This window comes from Antedon bifida, chromosome 11, assembly GCF_963402885.1.
Source record: "Antedon bifida chromosome 11, ecAntBifi1.1, whole genome shotgun sequence".
Classification (NCBI taxonomy): Eukaryota; Metazoa; Echinodermata; class Crinoidea; order Comatulida; family Antedonidae; genus Antedon; species Antedon bifida.
The window spans coordinates 13,662,820-13,688,906 of record NC_136236.1 but is presented as its reverse complement, the minus strand read 5'-3'; the positions used below and the strand labels follow the sequence as shown (position 1 = coordinate 13,688,906).

The 26,087-nt window shown below is 34.7% G+C and overlaps 2 protein-coding genes across 3 annotated transcripts in view; both read left to right on the top strand.

Moving 5' to 3' along the window:
- LOC144855957 (uncharacterized) overlaps positions 1-12,677 on the top strand; it is a 50,350-nt gene extending 37,673 nt beyond the window's left edge. Inside the window, exons 8-18 of one of the 2 annotated variants that reach the window (XM_078713923.1) lie at positions 118-194; positions 1,078-1,179; positions 2,184-2,322; positions 4,028-4,181; positions 5,065-5,201; positions 5,533-5,655; positions 5,822-5,974; positions 6,189-8,182; positions 9,272-9,355; positions 10,267-10,431; positions 10,564-12,677. In XM_078713923.1, the coding sequence (XP_078570049.1) occupies positions 118-194; positions 1,078-1,179; positions 2,184-2,322; positions 4,028-4,181; positions 5,065-5,201; positions 5,533-5,655; positions 5,822-5,974; positions 6,189-8,182; positions 9,272-9,355; positions 10,267-10,405 (3,102 nt within the window). In that variant the 3' untranslated portion in view covers positions 10,406-10,431; positions 10,564-12,677. Of the gene's footprint in view, positions 1-117; positions 195-1,077; positions 1,180-2,183; positions 2,323-4,027; positions 4,182-5,064; positions 5,202-5,532; positions 5,656-5,821; positions 5,975-6,188; positions 8,183-9,271; positions 9,356-10,266; positions 10,432-10,563 lie in introns of those variants that run through there. The other variant, XR_013614888.1, reaches the window with a different exon arrangement.
- A 1,312-nt stretch (positions 12,678-13,989) lies between these two features.
- LOC144855956 (host cell factor 2-like) lies at positions 13,990-25,967 on the top strand. Its single transcript, XM_078713922.1, has 18 exons — positions 13,990-14,178; positions 15,301-15,610; positions 15,772-15,980; positions 16,093-16,177; positions 16,495-16,601; positions 17,758-17,903; positions 18,568-18,685; positions 18,944-19,018; positions 19,185-19,273; positions 19,457-19,870; positions 20,104-21,454; positions 21,610-21,801; positions 21,970-22,100; positions 22,229-22,357; positions 22,525-22,713; positions 22,797-23,053; positions 23,228-23,317; positions 23,424-25,967. Exons 1-18 carry the CDS (start codon positions 14,019-14,021, stop codon positions 23,470-23,472), a joined length of 4,101 nt encoding a protein of 1,366 aa, XP_078570048.1. The 5' UTR covers positions 13,990-14,018; the 3' UTR covers positions 23,473-25,967.
- The last annotated feature ends 120 nt before the right edge of the window (positions 25,968-26,087 follow it).

Here is a 26,087-nt window from a genome sequence, read left to right as displayed (position 1 = left end):
CGCAAACATAATAAGTATCCTCATACATTTATAACATCATTCCCTGTATCTCACTCCTATTTCCTTTGAATAATCATGATCGCAATTATTACAGTAATTGACCTTTAACCTTTTCAGGTTTTTCCTTGGAGGCAGTTACAGAACATCTACTTCAGGGAAAAGAAGTTCTCAATTGAAGTTAACGACCCTAAAAGGTAAGCAAATGCGGTGCTGGTAAACGGCAAATGTTAGTTAATTGTCATCCTCGTGTACGCTGCTCTAGACACAGAGTCTATAGCAATGTACATAATCAACTATAATATGTAAAGAAAGCCAATTTAAACAATTTCAGCAAACTTTAATGAGACAATATTCATTTGTTTTGAATAAAATGTATTGGTTAGTGGAATGGATAACAGATTATTTACAGTAATATGTGGGGGAGGAGTGGGGGAAAGGTAGGAGAAGCATGTCTGATGCATTTTGACTGTTGCATTTTAATAATATTAACATATTTTGAGCTACGTATGAATATACTGTATTGCAGAGGACCTTATTAACCAATTTTTTTATAACTAAGTGAGAAACTATTGGGAAAATAGTGCCCTCAAATGTTGATTGAAGTAACATCGCCCTCATTGGATTACTGTATTTAAATATCTTACTACTCCTGGTAATACTGTAGAATTCCAGTGTGATGTTAACATATTAATAGCATACAATGTGACTTGTCATCGGCCTAAGAATGACTATAGTCATTTAATAATTATGCAATAAAATTAAGCTTATAGGAGAATTAAACTTGAACTAAATTTGTTTCTTATCTCGTCCTTTGATGGGACGCCATTTGTCTTCTGATGTACATATAACAACTGTGTATACTAGGCATTTACCCAGTGTACACTAGGCAGTTACTGTACCCAGTGTACACTAGGCAGTTACTGTACCCAGTGTACACTAGGCAGTTACTGTACCCAGTGTACACTAGGCATTTACCCAGTGTACACTAGGCAGTTACCCGGTGTACACTAATCTGGATGGATGCAGTCTAATCTTACTACTTTCGTTTCCTAATCTTCTACGCTCCGTCTTTCTCAGAGGATCTCAAAGTCAGGCCAGTCATTTACTGTACGACCAGCCCCTTCAGGACTCGCCAGATAACGTTGACGATCCATCAGAATCTAATTCCGACTTCGTTCAGTAAGTCATAGTCTCTGTGCAGGCTATTATTAGTTGTGCATGATTGACACAAACTAACACCACCAATTGCCAACCAATGCAGCAGTTTATTTTAATTTTGTTTTCAGTTTGTAGATAAAATACTGTATTACTTTTGCGATTTTATCATTGATCACTTCTTTTAAATGCACGATGCATTAACTTCACTAAAACACATATTACTTTTTATTTTTGCAACTTAGAAATGTTTTTGTTTTGCTTGTTAAGATTTTATTTTTATGCAGTTACTCACATTAAAACCATTTTTACATGTTTGCCAACAGCCTTATGGATTGTCTTGCACATTATTTATGATGATAAAATGATGATAATGATAATTTACATCAATTATGATGATGATTATGATGTGAAGGTAGCAGTGTTTGGAATGGTGGTGGTAATGATAATAATGATAAGATGATGTTGATTAAAATGATGATAATGATGATGACAATGGTTATAATTAATGATAAGAGGAGGTTGACAGAATGTATTATGTTCGGTAACTGTGTACATTACAGATTCCAAATACCGATTGTACAGTGTTAGCTGCAAGCAAGGCATAATTTATTAATTTATATATTATTTGATTTTGTTGTAATACGGTGTCTTTAAAATTTTAATTTGTTTTATAATTATAGTCATTAAACATGCATGCATGTACACCTGTAGTTACTATAGATTTCTGCATTATTTCTAATAATATTTAATTTCCTTCATTCATTTCCTGAAGTTTGTTATTTATCCCAAAAACTTCTTCACACAATGTTATTTCCTCTGAACAGTACATTATTAATTTATTTCAATATCATGTTTACTTGTGTATTATTTAAATCTACAATAATCTATTTATATAATTTTTCTACTGTAAATAAGAAACACTTTTGTAAAAATAATAAAGAAACGTATTGTCCATTATTATTTTATGCCGTTAGTTTTGCTTTCTATATTTGGTTTCATTGTTATTTTTTTTTAAATTTTCACAGAGGATCAACAACAAAACGGCCTTTCGGTTCCAGCAATGTTATCGTACACGCCTGGTATGGCACGCCAGTCTTGATCAAGTCTATTTGGAGTATGGCTATAAACCAACATCAATTCTACTTGGATCGAAAACATAGCAAGGTAATTGTGAAGGGTTTAAGCTATTCTAAATAGAGTACTTTCTTGGTTTCTGGGTACTTTAAATGAACTACAGTGTAATAGTTCCCATCATGGGCTTACTGTAGCCAGACAAATAAATTATGGCTTCCAAATATCACATCATGGGCTTGGCCAGACAAATAGAATATGGCATCCAAATATCACATCATGGGCTTAGCCGAACAAATAGAAAATGGCATCCAAATATAAACTAAATTATAGGCCTGTAGGCCGTCCAAACTGCATCGCTAAAACCGATTGTTTTAAATAATGTTATTGTTTGGTTGTTTAAAAAACTGCTGGATGGCACGTTGGCTAAACCGTTGGTTGCTATCTAACTCCCCTTCAATCTCAATCAATGAATGATTAGCAATGCTATTCATACAGAAATCTAAAATGTGTAGGCACATTCTTGCATACAGATATAACATACTTTCTACAGCTTATCTTTAATAGTAATGTTAATATTATTCCAATAAAAGAAAGGGTCGTAAACTTTGAAAGTGGCTTAACGTTGATGCTCTTTTGCGTCAGTTGCTATGACAATGTAATAGGATATAGAGATGGTATAATCTCGAGATTTTGAAATAATCTCTAAGGATTCTGCAGCAATGCTTGAATAAGGAAATTGTAGCAAACTTATTGGGTCAATTATTGTAATATACTGCACACAGATGCAGTACAACATCGATGAGAGCTCTGTGAGTGCTAGAGGAAAATTATGCAGGGTAGTGTTATATAATACTAATTATAAATTATTTATCTCAGTATAATTTTGTTATGTTATATGCTAATAATAATGGTAATATTCTTGTTTGTTTTTATAACCTTTGCTGCCAATCACTTTGCTGTCCTTCCTCTTAACTCTTAATAAAATATTACAGGATATATTCAAAGTACATTAAATTAATTCCTTGTTCCTGTGAAGTTTATCAAATTACTAAATGGACAAGTCAGTAACAATAACATAACAATTTGTTATGTGTCTAGATATATTACTAGACAAAGAATCGGGAGTGCAGTAGATCCAAGATTTCTAAAATAGAGAGAGAGAGTGATTTGAACAGTTAGTGCTATACTCCTGGCTTGGATCTGCCCTGAGAATATTTAAATACAAACTAAATAAAATTGTCACTGAATAAATAAATACTTTGGAATTTTACCCAAAAAAATACTCTTAAAAGATTGAACCTGGAAACTTATTACCATCCAACCACAATATCAAGTAAACCATACAGTACTCCTGAAGAAACGTTAAATAACATTTATTTGGCAATATTAATTTGTGTAAAGTGCGGTAACCATTTCATTACAATTTTGCGAAGATACACTTGATATTTTACGATGTTTGTTCATACTTAACCGACATCTACTGTGCCTTAACGTCTAGAATTTAGTAGCTATTTATTCTCGTGAAATAATTAATTTCAACTTGGTCTGGATTTGAAATATGGATCTATTTTTTATTTCAATCTACTGTAGCATTACTATAAAGACGCCGATGATGACCATTAAGTTCTAAGATATAGCATATATCTCATTTCTTAACAGATTCTTCAAGTTTCAAAATTTACATTCGCAAGGTTTAAATGACGGGAGATAAGTTTTACATGTGATAGAAAATTATAATTAAGAAGAGAAAAGTTTTCAAAAAATGTTATAATCTTATAATTTTCCATTTTTTCAGATGCAACATCCAATGTCTAGAAGCTTTAGTCAAATTGCTTCTGATTTAACGCAAAGTACGCCCTCTATAACATCAAATAATTCCGATATGACTAGTGAGACAAGCAGCAGTACAAATAGCTTAACAATTCAGAAAGAATTGAAGGCCAATCCATGTAAGTTAATTTTTAATTGTTGTCTTGAATTTGAAGATTGAAGAAGAATTTTCCGATTTCTTTTAAAAAACACTAAAAACTAAATAAAAGATAGATTAAAATTGTTTTTGTTGTTGTGTGGTGATTAGGATTCATCTTAAATTCATTCTTGCTGTAAATTATTCATTAAGAAGAGAGAAATCAAGGGTGCCCTAAATACCTTCCCCTTGAAACAACCACCCATCTTCCGTAAATATCCAAATTCTCATGCAACATGTTTAATCAAGGAAAGATGGTATTCATATAAATCCAGTTATTTAGTTCCTATAATATATATTTTGTCATAGAACTATTTCAAAATTATTTTTATTTTAACCGAATTTAAACCCTTAATTAGTGTAGTGTGTTAAGTAGTGCAAACTGCGATGTTAAAATGAATAGTTCCTGGTTTGTCTTTCTTGATACCCATCTTGCGACAGTAACTTAGTTCCTGGTGTTGACACTTAATGTGAAAGTAGATATTTAACGAGTACTTAGAATCCTAATTGGAATCTTAGATTGTGAAATGATATCAATCGGTTTTGTGAAAGTGGATTCTTTAGTTGCAAGATGCCTAGATGATAAGTGCTAATATGTAGTACACTATTGGCATCTGCCATAGACAACTAGAAAGCACATTGAGAAAGTTGCTTATTAGACAGGTTCTATCTTATTTATGTCAAAGTAGACGGTAAGTTTAAAACCTGGATATGAAGTTAGATTATAAAGTTTTAGGAACTTAATACTGTATTTATGTTTATTGGTTCTTGGAAAGTTCGCTACAGTACGTTTTGACGAGTTTTTGAAGAGTTTTGAAATTTAAAAGTTTATTTTGTTACCATAAATTATGTTATTTTTCTTGTAGTGAATGCAGATATGGTTGCAATGAGTGCAAAAGCAGAGCAGGACATGGTGTCCGCACTACAAGCGAGAAAAGCAGCTCTTGAAGAACGACTAAAATCAAAACAAGAAGAGTTTAAGAAGATGTGTCTTAGAGAAGCAGTAAGTAAACTTAAAGATGACTTAAATCATTTTAAAGTTTATTAAGAGAGACTTAAGCTCTGTCTACAATATCAAACTAGTTTGATGTGACCAAAAATGGCAGTAATATGCCAAAATATGGTAGTGATATGACAACACAGTGTCCATATATGAGCATATCACAATTTGTAAAGTTTGATAGTGTAGACAAGGCTTTAGCTTTGATTGTGTGGCTAAGTTGAGCATTTCCAGTCTTTAACCCCGGCTAAGGTAATTGCCTGTCATTTATTGTTGATCAATAGAGAAAGTTAGCGTGATGTGTATGTGAACATTTTGTGTTTCGTTTTCTCAGGAAATTTTAGGGGAATTACCAGCGGATTATCCAAAAGAACCTGGAGAGACGCTACCTGTTATCAGGAAGAGAGTCGGAACAGCATTCACTTTATCTGCTAAATTAATGAATGGAAGTACAGAGGTATTGAATCAGTTATTTATATTATAAACTTTGTTCACACTAATGATAATTAAGCGTGTTTGTATAAAGTGCAGCTATAACACTTAAGACAATCCTATGAAACCGAAAATGTACCATCCATAAAAAAAATGTAAGATTTTATCAGATTTGTTACTTTTCTTTGCAGGAGGACTTTAGTAAAGAGCTTGCACAGATGGAGAAAGAACACGAGATACAAAGTAACATATGCAAGGCCGCTTTACGACTCTCCTGTGATCCGTCTCTGAATAAAAAATCCCGCAAAATACGCAGAGAAAATTATAAATTAGCTTTACAAAAGGTAATCATTTATCTAAATCAATCAAAATGTTAACATTGTCATTTCAATAACGCCAAGGACTTTAAAAGAAATGATTATCAAATGTATTTGTTTCAATAATGTAAACGTGTTTTGTTCTATTTCTATCAATTAACATTTTGGGGGCATAAAGTTATTTAGAACAGTGCATTACAGTGTAATATACTTAAAATTTATGCGTTTATTTTTTACACAGTTGGAAGAAATAGAAGGAAAATTGAATGAAAGTAGACTGGAACATGGACTGGATCCGATCTCATCGCAAGGTGTAAGCAACAGTTACAATACTTTGCCACGAGCAAGCAAGACTCCACCAATGTCAAGAACGCATAATGTTAAGGGAATGAAAGCATTGAAAAGCGAGTCTGAAAGGGGGCGTGCAAAGACCACTGAGAGTAAAGGCGTACGTGCAAGGTCAAAATCGATGCCACGACCGCACTTGAACGGAGGTTTGACATTGCCGTCTCCTTTAAGATCACGAAAGAGAGAAGGTTCACTCCCGCGAGAATCTCCCCCCGGTGATATTGAATTTGATAATGAATTTCCCCAGCCACAGCAATATTCCACGCATAGTTTAGGAAGAGCTCCACGCAATCCTCACGGATTACCGGCTCATACAGCAAACACAGATCGAGGAAAGTTTAAAGTTAGTCCAGAATACGCAGAGATCGGGCCACCACGGCAACGAAGCGATTCTAACAGTAAACAAAGATCGAAAACAATGGTAAATCAATACATTCCATCATCGCCTAGTAATTCCACCGCAAGACCAGTTCTACGTCAAAGCAATTCATTCAGGGGTAGTTCAAGCTCAAACTCGGATTTTAGTGATACTTCTTCTCGTAAACAAAGCGTTCCATATGATTCACATCCTCAACATCTTAGCTACAGTTCATTGCCTCGACAGAAAATACATGCTGTTAATTATCAATCTACTAACACTTATAGTTCAGAGGATGAACAACCGCGTATACGACAGCACGCTTCGTCGATGTTTAACTTACAAACACAAAAAACTGAATACAATTATAGTGACGATGGTATAACTTATGAACAACCTATCGCAAAAGTTCAAACTCAATCTCCTAAGAAACACGGTTCAGTTGGTAATTTACGTTCAGATTATGCGCCACCAGAACATTTAACCGATGAGACTGATCAGTATCGGCGTAATTCCCCTGCTCATAAAGACTATAGGGGGCACCATAACAGACCACGCCAACCGAGATATGACCACAATGATCAGTCGAGGCATCTTTATGAAACTCGCGAAGGGAATGGTGCTTATTCTTCAGACGACCAGTACTCCACAGGAAGTGGCGATAGAACTACCTCCTATAGAGGGGGCTATTCAAAAGATATGCGATATAATTCACCCCAGCAATATCCACGAACTAATGTGCACGATACTCAGCACAGACGTGATTATTACGCTAGTGAGCAACATGAACAATATAGAGGGAGTACTCATAGTAGTCCTAATAGAGGGCGGTATCCACCACCGAACCAGAACTCATGGCACCATGATCAACGATCAAATTATGGCGATAATCAGTATGATTACCATAACAACGGCCCATCGTACTCGGATACTTACTATCACGGTACGCGACAGGATAACATGCAATATTATCAAGAAAACGGTGAAAATGGTCACTTTAAAGGGTCAAGTTATGATGTACGCGCAGCTTATGCATATCACTATCAGAGACAAAATAGCCATGAGGATTATTATAGTGACAGGTCATCGAACTATAGTGACCATTCAAGGGAGTATCTTGACCCTGCAACATCACATGGGGACAGACAGGGTAATTATGCTCACCAAACTTATCAGGACCAATATATAAATAAAGACCCCCGTTTAAGAAACGATTACGCACCGAGGAATGATTACATGGCCAAACAGGAGTACCAACCACAGAATGATTACGTACCGTATCAACCGGAACCGATGATGGCGGACTCTGTGTACGCCCAGTCGCATCGTACAATCAGTGTTCAACAGTCGATACCTGAACCGCAACCTGCCGAGTTTAAAACGGCAACGACCATGATTGTGCGACCTACGACGACGTACAGTTCAAATTTAGTTGTAAGCAAGACCATGTATCAACCAGTGGCGAGAATGACGTGTGAACCTGTTGCACCAGAACCGGCGGTATCCCATAGGTCTTCGAGTTCTAGCAGGTAGGTCACATGACCATTCTAAAGAATATAATATTTATGATATTAATTTGTTTAGTTCTGGGTCATAGCAACTTATATTAGCTTGGGTAAATCGCATTTCATATCTATATATTAGTAGTATACTTATTTATCATAATATACTTTGGCATAACAACACGCTTACTGGGAATAATATTACTGTATATCTTGCGTCTGATAAACATTGGTTTTCAGACAATGTTTTACAGTGTACTGTTTTACTGTACAAATATCGAGAAAACATTAAACACAATTTGAATGCTAAAAATTACATTGAAAAGTTATTGAATCACTTACTATTATTTATGATTTTCTTTTGTTATGCAGGTTTTGAGTTTTTATTTATGTTTATATTTTTTAATAATATTTGAGCAAATTTAATGGATTTCCAATTATAATATTCATAACCACCTCAATTTTTGCATTGCCGAAAAAGATTCAAATTTCAAAATTCTGATTAAACAATAATTAAAATACCTAAATTATTATTTAATTTGCTCAAATATTAAATTATTTTTGTTTACTTGTTTTTGTTGGGATATGTTTTTTTGTCGTTTTTGTTTTGTTGCCGTATTTGTTTTAATACTTCTGTTCTTTTGGTTCTTTTCATAATTTCTTTTAACAAATTCAAAAACTTTTTTCGGTATTTCTTTACTTTTAATTTGTTTAAATGTTACGATATTAATTCAGCCATTGATGAGAAATATGGTCAAATTCAGATTTGTAAGAGCGTATATTATTTATAAAAAAAAACAAAAATTAACTACAAAATGTAATTAAAGGATTTTTGTTAATTAAAACAAAATTACATTAATATTTATGCAGTTACTGAATATTAAATCATTTTAATGCATTCATATTAAATTTTCATTAATGCTTCCATATAACATAACCATCTGTCCCTTACTTAACATTGTGTACTTAACCCGATCTTAACATAACAATATGCGAGCTGTAATGCTCAATGTCACGCCATTATTCTTCTCTTCAATCGCATTAACAATTTCACCCCATCGTCATCGCTGTACACTTTATGTTGGTTTTCTGTTTGCTGTCGTTTATTCACTATAGCCTTAATTCATTCACCAATGTAGAAGATAAAGATTGCAGAGGAAACGTTGAGCATGATGGGAGCATGACCTCCGACCCGGCAATGTAAGATCTCAAACTCACTTAAAGTACTCGCGTGTATAAGTGCTCCAAATAACAATTGTCTTCAAAAGTTCGGATCCCTTTTATAAGAAACAATCCTTTGAAAAAAGCGTATGTTTTCTAAGGTCTCGTTCCAGCTAGAGACACAATTCAAGGATGTTATCGCAACATAAGTTATTTGACCAATCACAAGCGATGGATTATTTCAAACTGTCGCTTGTCATTGGTCAACTTGTGTTGCGTCTTCGTCCTTGCGTTGCGTCTCTAGTGGGAACCAATCTTAAATACAAACATATGAACACTTATTCACGCGAGTATCATTTATTATCTTACAGCTTTCATATTTAATGCTTTTACTACAAACACTATTATATTTATATTATATTTATTTATTGGTATATTTTCTGCCTTCAATTAAGGACCATTTGAGGTGCTTATTGAACCATTATAAACTTGGTCTTTGATTGGAGGAAGATTCTATATTTGCATACCAGGTGGTGTTGGGGTTTAGCATTTTTATGATAAGACGTACATTTTATAATTTTGGTTTTGGAAACATTATTGAGCATATCATATTTTTGGTTTTTATTTTACTGGTATAAAAAATATCTTGATGGTCAAAGTAAAATGTTAATAAAAAATTGTTCATGTAAAAATGGTTTTATTATGAAATAACTTGAAAATGTCCATCCTAGCCATAAATTAAACAAGTTAAAAATGCCGTCAAATAAGTAATATGAATTCTATATTAATATACCATTTTGGATGAAATATGTATCTGTTTTTATGCTTGAAATGGTTTTATTGTCAATTGGCTAATTTGCTAACTTTCACAAAGAAAAAAAATACAATTACATCATAAAAGTTTCCCTTACAGACATGTCCAATAAAGTTATTTGTTTGTTTTGATTTAGGATTCATGCGAGCCCAACACCAGCATCATCCAGCGATGGTAGCCATTTAGAAGAGGATTCCGGTCTTGGAAACACACTCACCCCCGAGACGACTCTAGACGATTCTGCACGTAAAAAAGGTTCCAGTACTCTAGTATGACGAATGCTCATAATATTTGTCTTAAGGTACGAAAAATGTATTTTAAATATCTCCAAGAATGGAGCCACTACCTAAATGTTATACACAAGTTTACACTTACAAATGAATAACAACCAATGAATTAACAAACATTTTTATTTTTCATTTTTTCATATCAGAGTGTTGTCTTGTTGCAGCTCGGTACTGTTTGTGTTCTCAAGATCTGTCCTCTCAACGATGTCTGCTTTTTCTACTTCGTTTTTGTGTATAAATTTGTAAATTATAAATTATTATATTTGAAAGTGTTTTGGTTCAGGAAATTGTTTCTATTTAAAGAAGTTTAATGCATATGTATTCCTCTAAAATGGCTGAATATGCTTTGTGATTGGAATGGTATCCTAATCCAAATGTTAAAATGTCTCATTTCCTTGTAAATCATTCCTCCCCATCCTCACCCTTTACCCTACGTCAATTTTGTACTACTTTTTCATTCCAATTTCAATAACCAGAAGTAGTTGGTTTTTTTTAATGTCTATATACACATATTCATCTAAGAGGAACATTTTTTTTATTTAACGTGTTGAAATTTAATTTGTTTAGTTTCAACCATTTTATAAAATATTAATTTTATTTATGAATTTTGGTTATTTAGTATTTAATTTTGAGAGACTGATAACGAACTGCACAAACCCTAGAATACAAAGTTTGCTAACAATCTGAAAATGTGTTTGAGATTTCTTTCCACTGTGCTTTTATTTTGTATGAAAATCACCCAAATTCACAGCTCTCATGCCCAGGGCACAATTAAGTACATGCCCGTGTTGATGACTTGCACAAACTCAAGATAAGTTCAGGCTAGTAGATATAACTAGCCTATTGTGACAAACAGGAAGCACTGAGCCCTGTTAGTCAACTTTTGAGGCCTACAGTTAAAATTGCTGTTTTAAAGACCAAATATGTTTTAAAATTGTGTGTGAAACTTAAGTAAAACTGCTAATTATTATTATGTTATCATAATAAGTTGTATGCTCTAATCTATTCTATAATTTGATTGGTTGGATAATAGTAATCCCATTATTCTATTGCCAGACTTATTGCCGTCATTATTATATTAGTAGAGTATTAGTTATCATAATTATCTACTCTACATGTTGCACTCAATTCAAGTGCCCCTCTACTCTACATGTTGCACTCAAGTGCCCCTCTAAATTTAGTAGTACTGCTGAAACCCCCTAGTGTGCTGTTTTTATTACACCAAATAGCATTCCAATCCAGTAGACTAAATTAAATCAAAAAGTACTAAACGTTTATTAGTTATAATTATTAAGATTTCACGAACCAATCACGTCAAACAAGGTTTTAGTTGCTTATCAAGAACACTTATCATTGGATATTACCATGTAATTTTTGGTTGGATATCAACCAATCATGTTTCAGCATTCAACACTTTAATTTGATTTGGTTCTTGGTTGATAAATGTTTTCGAACTTTGCTGTCTTTCGTGATTTATTACATTTCGGCAACTAAAAGGCAAAATAATTGTTTTACTTTGCTATATAAAAAGTGATAACTTTTGTTCATAAAGGCTATTCAAAAACTATAATTTATAAGATAAATGGTTATAGTTGTCTTATGATATTGGTGAAGTAATTTATAAAGAACATTAAGACATGCTCCATTACTTGAATGACCTTTTTAGTTCATGGAAAGTTGAATCTAAATTTTAAAATGTCAAAACCGGTGCTTTGGATACAAAAACAGTAACAAACTTTTACTGTTTCTACTGTATAATTAATGTGTTCAGACTGTCTTTTAAGAGTCCGTTCAGACTGTCTTTTAAGAGTCCGTTCAGACTGTCTTTTAAGGGTCCGTTCAGACTATTGTCTTTTTGAAGTAATTATGTGCTCATCATCCCGGGACCAATTACGCATTATGCGTAAAACGTGAACCTTTTGTTTTGGGATAAAAACGGAGGTAGCCCTACTTATTAATCTATAAATTGAAAAATCCCGAAAGATGGGAGGGTCAAAATGAAAGCTGGTCTTTTATTAAAGTATTTGTTAAAGATGTATATTAACTTGGTAAAATGATGTTGTAAGGTAAATTGTATTGAATTTTATAGCTGTTGTGCTGCTTGTATCGTCGGCGTGGACAATGTTTGTTAAATATTGGTCGATATTTTGTCCCGTCGTCGTACCTGTACAGAGAGTTAAATTGTTTAGCACACTGTGTGTGCGAACCAAATAAATAGATAATAATGATGATAATCATTTGTGCTTGATATGTTTCTTTTCTTTTTTTACGATAGTGGTACCGCGATTACTTTAATTGCTTGTGCTATACATAGTAATTGTTTATGGCGATTGAATTATTGATAATTGTATTAATTAGTAATGAAAATGGTCAACAATATACCTACTACTAAAATAAAAAGAATATTTATTAAAGTATTTTTAATATAAATTTAATAAAGAACACGCTTTCTCATCTTTAATAATAAAGTGTTTCAATATTTTAGTTATCCTAAATTTGTTCTGTACCTATACAGATAGATAATATGATACGGTATACTGTAGGCCCGCCATTATAATTATGATAATCTAATATAAATACAGTAATATAATTAAATGAGAGAAAGTTATTGCATTAAATTTAAAGATTATTGTCCCCCAAAAACATGAGTTTACGTAATAAAAGGTAAATTAGTTTGATTACATTTCGTCTGGAAAATCGTCGCCAGCGAAAGTAAACAAAGATTTCAAACCACGAGTACGCATTATGCATATGCTAATTAGGATTGTTTACAACTCGTCACGGTTGAGAAGGTATTTTCACACAGATCGTGAGGAAGTTTTATGATTATGCATACAGAGTAGCCAAACAAGCGCGTTTCATTATGGGATATGTTTTGATCGAAAACTTTGACTGGAAGTCAAAGTTATTTTTTTAACAAAAAAACGTCTGTATTTCAGTTAAATGATTTTTTTTTCGACAAATTTTTGGTGATAGTTAATAACTATTATGATACTTCAAAATGACCCACCTTTTTTCGAAATCTGTTGTTTTTTATTTTTTGGGAATTAGTCAAAGGGACAATACATCTTTAAATTCAACCAAAAATCCATTGACTGGCAGCCAATTTGACCATTTTTTCTTTAAATTACAGTTTTTTCAGGTAAATAAATTTTGTTTAGATCCAATTTTTGGTCAAAGTGGATAACTATTATGTGACATTAAAATGGCATATTCAACAAAAAAAATTATAAAAATTATTTTTCAGTGTGACAATACAGCTTTAAGGAATACTTTATGTTATTATGCTATAGAGGGCGGCCTATAGCCACCGTTAAAAATATAAACAGCGACCTCTATTTCGTTAATTGAATTTCACAGTGTTTGTGATGAATTTAGAAAAACTAAAAAACCCGTTTAATTTACTTGTTTTCATAAATATTATCAGTGGAATTAGTATATTATCTAAATCTATTTTTGTATAATGTTTTAAGATAAAGATATATCTTATATTTTGGTATTTTTTATTAGTATAAATTAAATAACAGGAAAGAGGCTAGTCGGATTGTTTACTCCATACGGGTTCTTCGCGTCCCTCCCAGTATTGTGGGTAAGAAACAACATGGCGGCACCCATACTCAAGTGGAAGAGGGTAACAAATACCTCTGGGCCTTGTCCTAGGCCTCGCCATGGTCACAGAGCTGTCGCTATTAAAGATCTAATGGTTGTTTTTGGTGGTGGTAATGAAGGGATCGTTGATGAACTACACGTTTACAACACAGGTATGTTTAAAAATTCGATGGTGTTCCGTCATTACAATATGGCGGCTGGGGTTTGTTGTCATTCGACGCTGATGTTAAACTTTCAAGATTAGTTAATTTATAGGCTCTTAACTTCATGTTTTAAGTTTGTCAGGCAATAAAACTATTTTCAATAAATAGGTGGTTGACTTTGATCTCCGTTAAATCGTGTAGATCGTGTTTAAAACAATGTTTATATTAAATTCAATATGGCGGCGCCCGTTGTTGTGTGTGGAGCGTCTATCTTGTTTTCTGTATGTTTACATCTGGTTTTGTATCGTTTAACGAAAGTTTTTTAGTGTGTTATTAGTCGTAAGCAATGGCAAATATGGCCAACATCATTATGCACTTGCTATTGTAAGTTTTTTGCTTCTTGATTTTAAAATAATGTCTCCTAAACTTTTAGCAGTTTACGATTTTTCAACATGGCGGTTTTCAAAATGGCGCCCAAGATGGCGGTCGCCATTATTCTTTTTGACATAACGAATTAATCGCTTCGGCCCTTGTCATTGTATTTTCGACATTGTATTTTTGTTTGTAGGTTAAAATTGTTGAGTTTCAGTTTTATTGTTGAAACGATAAATTAGACGATTTAAATTGCCAGTTTGTTTAATTAATAAAATGTGTGTAATATTAATAATGTGTTCTTTATTAATATTATTTGTCAGTATTTTTTTTTTCTTTAAAAAAATTTCTGGCGCACATTTTTATTATTATTAATATACCTGTACTGTAATTAAAATACAAACTTTTTACAATAATTTATTAATATATTTAATGTGTAAACTAATATATTTAGAATTTAAAAATATAATAAATTTTTACTTGTGATTGTGTGTAAATGTTACTTTTTTGTTAGTCATTATATTAATAATATTATATGAATGAAAAAAAACCAATTTGTATTAAAACTTAAAATATGTTTGTTTATTTCTAGTGCTAGGCCTAGTCATTATTTGTAAACAACCAACATTTATGATATTAAAAAAAAACAACTTGTTGTTTACACTTTTAATAGCTTTACTTAATTTGTTCTTTCAATATATCTTTCACAATGTTATTGTTTATGTAAATATGTGTGAAAATTTGTTGTTTTTTTTTTAGCAAATAACCAATGGTTTGTGCCTGCTGTTCGAGGTGATATCCCACCAGGATGTGCTGCCTATGGGTTCGTCTGCGATGGCACACGCTTGCTTATATTTGGTGGAATGGTAGAATATGGCAAGTATTCAAATGAGCTGTATGAATTACAAGCCAGTCGTTGGGAATGGAAGCGCCTTAAACCGAAACCACCCAGAAACGGTCCGGCACCTTGTCCTCGACTCGGTCACACGTACACCCTAGTAAATGGGTCTGCGCATCTTTTTGGAGGGTTGGCCAATGATAGTGACGACCCGAAAAACAATATTCCAAGGTACGTTACATATATTGAAAACATTTTTAATGAATTATTGTAGTGTGTCTAGCTTACCTGGATAAACCGACATAGTCCTTATCCCAAAAAGTAAAATTTTTTCTTTTTTTCTCCCCTTCAAAACAAATAGAGCATTCTAAAGTCAAACTTGGTTCTTTCAGGTATTTAAATGATCTGTATACTCTTGATGTAAGAGTTTCAAATTCAGCGCTTTCTTGGAATATACCAATCACAAACGGGGAGCCACCACCACCCCGCGAGTCACACACAGCAGTTTCTTATGTAGGCAAAGATGGAAAACGCCCTCGCTTGATCATATATGGAGGGATGAGTGGTTGTCGTCTTGGTGACCTGTGGCAACTGAATTGTGGTAAGTACAGTTAAAAATTTATTTAACTGCTAACAAATTAAACAAAGAAATTTAATCCTGTATTATCATTGTCATGGATTATTATAAATATTTATTTGAATATTTTTCTCAGATACTAACACATGGATCAAACCCGATATCCATGGTACGGCACCGCTGCCACGAAGTCTGCACTCGGCTACTATGATTGGGCATCGGTAAGAATAACTTACTCAATTTATTTCATTTGTAAAATGACTAAAACACTGCCACCAAGCAGTCAGGTTACAATTGAAAGGGCAATTGTTGAACAATACTTAAACTTCAAATGTTTTAGCCTAAATTATTAAATTGTCTAATAAAAATAAAATAAGTTTTGTCTTCTTCTAAGCTATTCTACACAGTAACTAGCCTTGCGCATTGAATTTAATTAATCATAAGTTAACAGCAAAAGGGACATACAGGGGACTACCTAGATCCAGCCAGTTAGTTGTAGGTAAAATGAAATTAAGCACTAACTATTTTCTATTTTTAGAATGTTTGTGTTTGGTGGATGGGTACCACTTGTGATGGATGACGTCAAAGTGGCAACACATGAAAAAGAGTGGAAATGCACCAATACACTTGCCTCGCTCAACTTGGGTAAATCTTCACATATTTTTATTGACCTGTTTTATTACAATAAAATGTTTGTAATATTTAAAAGAATGCCCACAATTTCAGTTAATTTTTGTTTTATTTCACAAATACAACTAAAGCACAATACATGCTTAAGCAAAGAATAATTCAACAAGGTCAGGTCATTGTAAATGTAAATAAGTATTTTAAAAGAAGTAATTAATTTCAAGGATATATAGTATATAGTATATGATTTTGTTTGCAATGCACAAATTAATAGAAAACATGTCTGTACTATAGTATGCAGGATGGGATGATTACACTTGTCGTCATACTAGTTTTTTTATATGTAAAATTACCTTTAATTTGCATTGAAAGTAGTTGTCCCAGAAGTACGTTTAATATAAGATTTCGCCTGTAACCCACACTAGATTTAAAGTTCATCATTTTCTATGGTTGTAATTCATTAGTGTTTTTGAGATGTAAATGTATTGACTTGTTTCAAATTTAAATAGTATTGAAAGTGAAGTCTGCAATCAATTCCCAAGTGTGGAATTAATCGGTACATTTCAATTGCCAGTGCGTCTCTCAACTTCCTCTCGTTAGAATGTTATGCTTCATTTGTTTTACATGTACCATAACTCACCATGATTTTGCCAACAACTTAACATGCATTAAAGACCTAGTGTTTAGCTAAATGATATATGGGATACAACTTGGCTGTGTTCGGGATTATATTCAGCATTGACACACCCTTTAATATAATGGAACAGTCTTATTTTAAATTGTGTGTCTCAACTTGATATAATAATTCAGGGATTCACTTCAAGTGTACTATGTATGGAATTAACATCCCTTTAAATATAATGGTATAGGCTAATTGTTATTTACATTACTGTATGTGCCCGAATATAGGTATTCATTTCTGCTCTATGTATGAATAATTGGCACACCCCTTAAAATATAATGGTATAGTCTTAATCTTAGGATTGATAATTTGATTAAATGATCAAAGCTCAAAATTACATTATTTTAAACAATTATAATAATTTTGCAACATCCTGATAATAAATTTGATTATTATAATTTGTATATTTTGAGTAGTCTTTTTATTAAAATTTAATTTTTAGTTTTAAACTAAAAACATTTTTGGTATTGAATATGTAAACTTTTGTTTCAGATACGATGACATGGGAGCCTCTAGCCATGGAAGTGTTTGAAGATCAAGTACCAAGGGCTAGAGCTGGACATTGCTCTGTTGCCATTCATTCCAGGCTCTTTGTGTGGAGTGGACGAGATGGCTATAGAAAGGCCTGGAATAACCAGGTGTGTGTTTGTGTCTCTGAGCTGACAAACTGTCAACGCATTAAGTAAACATGTCCAATTTAAAACTATTGTAAATTGGTTTTAAAAAAAACCCTAGATTTTCCTGATCATTTATGCCCAGAAAAGTATAGAATAACCAGGCCTGTGTGGGCTATTTAGGTCCAGGAAAGTTGGTTTTATATGGAGAGGTTTTACTTGCATTTTTAAAATTGTTTAAACAGCTAAAATGTATGTGGGCTATTTTTCTGGCAACTAAATTTTTGTCATATATGTCCAGGAAAGGTTTTATATTGAGAGGTTAAAAATGTGTATGTTGTTAAAATGATTGACCTTAAAGCAAGCAATAATTTGTAGTAACGTATTACTCATGTAACACTTGATTCAAGTTCCTCAATTACTTTGTCATTGACAGATGTTAAACTCTGTCTACACTATCAAACTAGTCTGATGTGCCCAAATATGGTAGTGATATGACCAAATATAATAGTGAAATGACATCATCATGTCCATATATGAGCACATCACATTATTTTGTCGCATAAAGTTTGACAGTGTAGACAGAGCTTAGCATTTGAAGGTTACAAATTAGCATAACTACAAATGTTCTTGACTTTTAGTTTAGATATATATTTGTAATTAATAATATAATTAATCAATTTTCTAGGTTTGTTGTAAAGATCTTTGGTTTCTTGAGACTGAAAAACCTCAAGCACCCTCTAGAGTTCAGCTTGTACGTGCAAGCACAAACACGTTGGAAGTCTGTTGGGGAAGCATTGCTATTGGTAATTGAATGTTGCAGATTATTTAACTATTAGCCACTAGCCTTCACGGCTATGTGGCTATCTAGTTTCTTCAGTTTTTCAACCTCAATTTAAAAAAAATTATGTCTGAAAGAAGTAAATCTAATACAGTAATAGTATATTGGATCTGGCTTGCTTACCAAGTTTAGCTTAGTGTCCTGGTTCGGTATGATAGCAGAAAGAATGTGCTTGTTGTTGAAATGTCAGAAATAATAAAACGGTTTTAATGCTTTCTTATAGCTGATGCCTACCTGCTTCAACTTCAGAAGTATGAGATGCCAACGCAGACTTCTACTGCTTCCCCAAGTCTAAAAGGTAACTTGCATTTAATATTATACAAAACTACATTTTGTTTCATTCTCCTATGAGAGCAGATTTGAATACTTGATTATTATATTCTTTCTCGTAATATATTCACTCTAGTATCAATTTCCCAAAGCTTAGATTATTTATATATTATACTGTATTTCTCTCCAATTAGTAACCCCTAAAACAAAACCTGTGATATCATCAACGTCAAATGCTGTCAAACTGTTACTTGGAAACAAAGGACAAACAACTACAGCACAGGTACGATATAATAATAGTTCTTGCCTCTTGTATGCTTCATCTAGCTGTACTACCAGGATTTATGTCCAACATTCATTCTACCCATCTAAACAATGAATTTGCTTCTGTTGCTGGCAAAGCTAGATTCTTGTTACTTGTAGGAATAATAGTAAATGTATGTGCGTAAATTTGTATTTTTTACAGATGCCAACTGCGCCAGTGTCCACCAACCAATCTGCAATGAGTGGTATCGCAGCCCTTGCAGCTGCAGCAGCCGCCACGCAGAAGATCTCAACAGCCAGCACAGCCACAACGCCAAGTACTCCAACCAAGGCCATCTTATCATCATTGGGTAGTACCACGGGTACCACGCCCACTGTCATCACCCTTCCACAGGGTATGAGACTCGCTCACTCGCAAGGAACGACTTTCAAGTTGGCAGGAAACTCTAGTGGCACGCCAATCACTGTGATGGCAAAGTCGACATCGAATGCGGGACTCACTACCGTAAAGCCTATTCAGATTATACAGAAGTCTGGAATGACTGGCCTTCTTGCTGGCACAAACAAGACTGTCACGTTAGTTCGGACGTCTATGGGAAACACAACTATTTCTGGGGTAATTAAACATGAATTATTATTTTACTGAATTATAAGTCATGGAAATTCACAAAGAAACATTGATTTATATTCATTTTTGTTTGTTTATATTTTTAACATGGGCTGAAATATCAAGATGCGCCCTCTGTGGCAATATTTTGCCAAGTACTTCACTCAGTTTCTGAATGCTTTCATTGTTTGTTTCTTACTGTCAGTAGTCTTTAACAATTGTTCTAATATTTTTTATGCCAGATGCCGAAGTTGAACTTAGTTCAGAACAAACCAGGTGTGAGTATCGTCTCAGCGGCATCAAACCTACTTTCCTCCGCATCCAGCATCCACGCTGCCAAGTCCGGTATGGCTGGTACGACCATCGTTAAACTCGTGTCAACAACAAACGCAAGCGGCAAGCCAACGACTATCATTACTCCAACAACACAGATAGGAAACAAGGCGCCGACACTCTTAGGAATCAGCAGTATAGCGCAGCAAGGCAAGACCATCTTAAAAACCATACCGGTGTCGTCTGCCACTAAGTTAGGCGGTGGTAAAGGGCCGACGATTGTTACAGTGACGACAAAAATGCTTACGGGGACAACCAACACACGTATCATCAACAGACCAAAGATTGTTATCACAACGCAACCGGGAAGCTCCATAGTGACTGGAGCAATAAGAACGTCTGGAGCTGGTAGTCCTAATCAGCCAATCACAATCATCCGAGCGGTGACTCCACAGGGTAGCAGCGGACAGGGTCAGACGATACAGATCATTCCAAAGGGAAGCAGTGGCATCCTCTCTACCAGTTCTCTTCTGAAAACTATTTCCTCCGCTGCTGCCTCTGGAATTTCAGGAAATTTGGCATCCTCAGTTTTGTCAAAGGGAGGTGTTTTTACGATCAAACAACCACAGTTAGCCAGCAGCTCAACCAGTGTGGCATCACAAGTTGTTTCCAACACAGCTGCTGCTGCAAAGCTGATCTCCAGCATCGCACAAGCCGCTTCAGCAAAACAAGGTATCGGAAAACCAACTGTTAAAACCATAACGTTGCTTGACAACAAAGCATTGGCATCCGTTTCGGCAGCTGCCGCAACAGCAGTTACCACTGCAGCTGCAGTTACTGCAGCAACAGCAGTCACTGCAGTACTAACAACGACTCCTTCAACAACAACTGCCGTTGTAACTTCTTCACAAAGCATGGTTACAGAATCTACATCCGTTACTTCTTCTGCAGCTGTAACTACTCCAGCAGCTAGTACTCCTGTTACGTCTGTACCCACGGAGAATACAACTACAGCTGTGACCCCTTCGACTACAACAACGGCAGCTGCTGGCCAGCCTGTGTCGGTGACCCCAAGTGGTACTGGCACTGCTACACCTAGTGTTGCTGTCAGTGCTGCATCCGGCACTGCTCCAACTGTTAACCCTGCTTCAAGTGAGATACCTACTACTACTACAAATACTGATGCAGCCAATGTTACCCCTACTGTTACTACCAGTGTTACACCTTCTACTGCCACTGCACAGTCTACCACAACTCCTGCAGAGAAAGCTGATCATTCAAAGACGACAGATGTGGAGATGAAAGAACCAGAAACAAAAGGTACTAACAATTTTGAAGCTGGTATAACAACTATAGGTTATCATCGGATTTGAGGTCTTAATCTATAATTTAATAGTACAGTAGTAGGCACTATTTTTTTTTTTTATGATGCATATTCGTTTTAATGAATAGTTTTGTATTTCTCTTATTTGCAGAAATAAAACAAGAAGCTGATGCTAATAAGGAGACTCCAATGGACACTACTGCTGCACCAGTAGCGACTGACAGTAAAGAATCTACCTCAACGAATGGTAACCAAGGAGCAGCGACTCCAATGGAAGTAGACGTTACTGGTGCCTCAGCACCTGGTGGTGCCACGCCACAAAAAGATGTCAACTCTACTTCAGGTACATGTTTACTTGCTGGTTTTGTTTTCATCTTCCAAGACTTAACACACACTTGGGACTTAACCCATGTTTTGCTGGTGGTTGGATGTTGATGGCTTACCTGCTAGCCATACAAATTAGCTATGTCTGATACTAATATGTCATTCAATTTCTGAATCTTTTCTACAGATAATGATCCCAAGTCAATTGCCATGACGATAGCATCATTGGCTGGTGTGACTTTGCCAAAACCTGTTGCTAGCACAGCCGTTACCAATGGTGTCCCTCAAGTGAAGACAGAAAAACCACAAGAACCTCCAGTAAGTCAATCTGTGTTGTCAATTGTATTTTGAAATTTGAATTAAAGTCTGTAATTAATTAAATGATCAAATACTTTAGTTTGAAGAAAATGATTTCATTTTATATGGAAAGTCTTTTAATCTTTTAGCCATCGTCTAAGATAGTAATTCGAAAGGACTCTGCCAACCAGTGGTTTGATGTTGGTATCATTAAGACGACCAGTACGGTGGTGAGCTATTACCATCTACCCTCAGAAGCCAGCCAACGCAATGATGACGTAAGTATAGTGGTAGCAGTCTTTGGTGTAGTTCTGTTAGGATGCTTGTGGGGGTTATTACCCAGGCTGAATTTTCTTTTGTGTTCCAACAATGTAATCCAATAGCTACCCAAAGTAGTTTAACTTTGTCAAGATCATACCTCACTAACCAATTTTTTCTTATACAGGATATCGATGTTGTAAGTGTGCTAGATCATAGTACTTTAAAGAAGCAGTACCTTCAGGCTGGAACAGCATACAAGTTCCGTGTTTCCGGCATAAACGCCTGCGGCAGGGGACCTTGGAGTGAGATCTCGGCTTTCAAGACTTGCTTACCTGGCTATCCAGGCGCGCCATCTGCTATTCGTATTAGCAAGGTAAGTTTAAGTCATTTACACCTACATGGGGATTGTCCATAATTGTTGGAGCACTCTTTCAAGTTTGTTTATTTATATTTCAGAGTTCAGAAGGTGCTCACTTGTCATGGGAGCCCCCGACAAACACAGCTGGTGAAATCCTGGAGTATTCAGTTTACCTTGCTGTACGTAATGCTCCTGGCATTGAACAAAAACAAACAAACCAACTGGCGTTCGTACGTGTGTTTTGTGGGCCGAACCCATCTTGTATCGTAAGCTCTTCCAGTCTAACTACGGCGCATATTGATCAAACAAGCAAACCTGCCATTATCTTCAGGATTGCTGCCAGAAACGAGAAAGGGTAGGTTTTAAATTCTGACCAAGTATTGTAACTTGCAACTCTTTCTACTCCACTCCCCCAGTCTCGACTGAGACTTAAATTATAGGCAGTATAGTTTATCCATCTTGTAGTTGACGAGTTTTTCTCTTGATAGATGCATTTGAAAGACTCATATGTTTATTGTTTTGTTTACAGGTATGGTCCAGCAACGCAAGTAAGGTGGCTACAAGATAATCAGGCCGCATCAAAGACAACGGTCAAGCGTCCAGCAAATTCCGGTGATAGGTAAGAGATAATCCATTATTTTTCCTGTTTAAAAAAAGAATTAAAAAACAAAATGTATTTAAAGTACTCAATATTAAAAGTAAATGTTTGTTTTTTTTCCCCACAGTAAACCACCCACTAAGAAAGTGAAGTCAGATGAAGCTACCACTGCATGAGATAATGTCGCTGATTTGCTAAGTAACAATCTGTTCAACCAATCATGAACTTTGTACTTGGTTGAACAATTGATAAATAATTTGAATAGAATCAATTTCTGTAAATACTATGTTTTTAAAGATATAACTACTTATGTCAACGTTTAACATACCCTTTGACCTTTAACCTTTGCTGACATCTTTGTTTTATAACTGGAGTCAGTACAGTATTATATTTTGTGATCTTCCTGGAAATGTGTAACAACCAACATATTAATTTGACCTTTCAACCCACTACTAGTTTGGGGTCACCTGAATTTGGTAAACATTAAGATATGTATAAGTGATCAACAATTGGATTTGGTTGAATTTCAAATTAATGTATGATAAATTGTAGGTTTTTTTAAGTTAGACTGATAACCTATTTGTAAATAGTATTAACGACTTAGATTAGTAAACAGACATGTAAACAAAACGATTGTCGAATGTCAATATCCTTGTTGTAAGTTGAGCTTTAGTCAACCGTGGTGGCTCAGTGTATAAAGGCTTATTTCACTCCCTTATTATTTATATAAAGGAGATATGTAAAACTGTAGTGCTAATGATAAGTTACTGTAAACTAGCTACCTGAGGCAGGGTGTGATGACATCACTAGCTACATGAGGCAGGGTGTGATGACATTACTAGCTACATGATGCAGGGTGTGATGACATCACTAGCTACCTGAGGGTGTGATGACATCACTAGCTACATGAGGGTGTGATGACATCACTAGCTACATGAGGGTTTGATGACATCACTAGCTACATGAGGGTGTGATGACATCACTAGCTACATGAGGGTTTGATAACATCACTAGCTACATGATGCAGGGTGTGATGACATCACTAGCTACCTCAGGGTGTGATGACATCACTAGCTACATGAGGGTTTGATGACATCACTAGCTACATGAGGCAGGGTGTGATGACATCAATAACTACATGAGTGTGTGATGACATCACTAGCTACATTAGTGTGTGATGACATCACTAGCTACATGAGGCAGGGTGTGATGACATCACTATCTACATGAGGGTTTGATGACATCACTAGCTACGTGAGAGTTTGATGACATCAAAAGCTACATGAGGCAGGGTGTGATGTCATCACTAGCTACATGAGAGTTTGATGACATCAATAGCTACATGAGGCAGGGTGTGATGACATCACTAGCTACATGAGGCAGGGTGTGATGACATCAATAACTACATGAGTGTGTGATGACATCACTAGCTACATGAGGCAGGGTGTGATGACATCACTCATTTTAGTACCTCAATGCTAAAATGCCTGCATGGTTCACATTGAACACTGTTGATTTAGTTATTATTTTGTGCTTTTTTATGCAAGTTGCTTGTGTGTGAACCTGATCTGCGTCTTCACATGGCTTGGTTTAACAAATAAGTCTATAGGGTACCATCCTTGTTATGGATTGTGACAGTGCTGCAGATTGGTGTATGTATGCACTGTCTCATTTTTAGTGTTGAAAGATGATGATTTGTAAATATTGTAAAAATATACTATTTTGGGGATTTCTTTGTAAAAGATGGCCATGGTTTTGAGTTTAATCAAAAGTATCCCCCAGTTTGTAGACAATTCTTCTTAACAGTTTATTTTTCTATGTTTATTTTTTCGCTGACTGTAACATTAGGTCATTGGGTTATATTACAACAGACAATTGGCATATTTGTTTTCTATTACTATTAAGTACAGTAGTTGTGAATTGTTAAATATGTTTTCAAAATCAATTTGAATCGGACATAAGGCATTACCGTGTATGACTGAGTATAAACCACACCCTTACTTTAAGAAAAATTTGGACACAAGACTGGTGCAGTACATCCGTTGTTGATGTAATCCAAGTACAATCTAATTTGTGCCAAATTTCGTACCCAGTCATATTCGGTACTTGTCCGATATTTAACCATCCATTTACCGTATACCACATAAAATATATTATTTTGTATTTAATATAAATCTCAATCTCACTACTGTAACCTTTGACCTTTTGTAGAAGGTTGTTGATCAGCTTCTGTCTGTGTTTTGTAAATAGTGATTTTTTCGCATTCTTATTGTAAAATATAAAAGTAGGTAAGGTAGATCCGCTGTTTTTTAAAACATGAATTGTATGAAAAAAATGAGGATGTTCTTTATGGAACAGTGATGAGGTCAAAGGTGGACAAGAGGATTTTCAGATTGGATGAATTGATGACAGCATTGTATCTCGTTTGCATGCGATACTATTTGGCGCAAGGATTTTTTGTAGGGTTATCCTATGTTTCATTACCGAATTGGTAACACTACTAGTACCCCTGCTATTGTTAATAAATGCTGTATACTATTATAACGTAATAGTCTCCTTTTAGAACATTGTTTTTGGTATTTTATTCAAAATATTCTTATCCAACTATACAGTTACGCTGGTATCTTGTGTATTTTCAATAAATACTCTTTGAGAGGGAATTGTGACTATAGTACAATGTTTTATTTTTTGTAATTGACAGAGGGAAACAACAATTAATATCATCGATTGGTACCAGAAAACAAACCAACACTACCCTACCATTGTTTTGAAACTATGGTAATTAGTAGGC

Coding starts and splice junctions, on each gene's coding strand:
- LOC144855956 (XM_078713922.1), top strand. CDS start 14,019: ATGGCGGCACCCATACTCAAGTGGAAGAGGGTAACAAATACCTCTGGG. Junction 19,019..19,184: donor TGCTTCCCCAAGTCTAAAAG/GTAACTTGCATT, acceptor CTCTCCAATTAG/TAACCCCTAAAACAAAACCT. Junction 23,318..23,423: donor CCAGCAAATTCCGGTGATAG/GTAAGAGATAAT, acceptor TTTTCCCCACAG/TAAACCACCCACTAAGAAAG.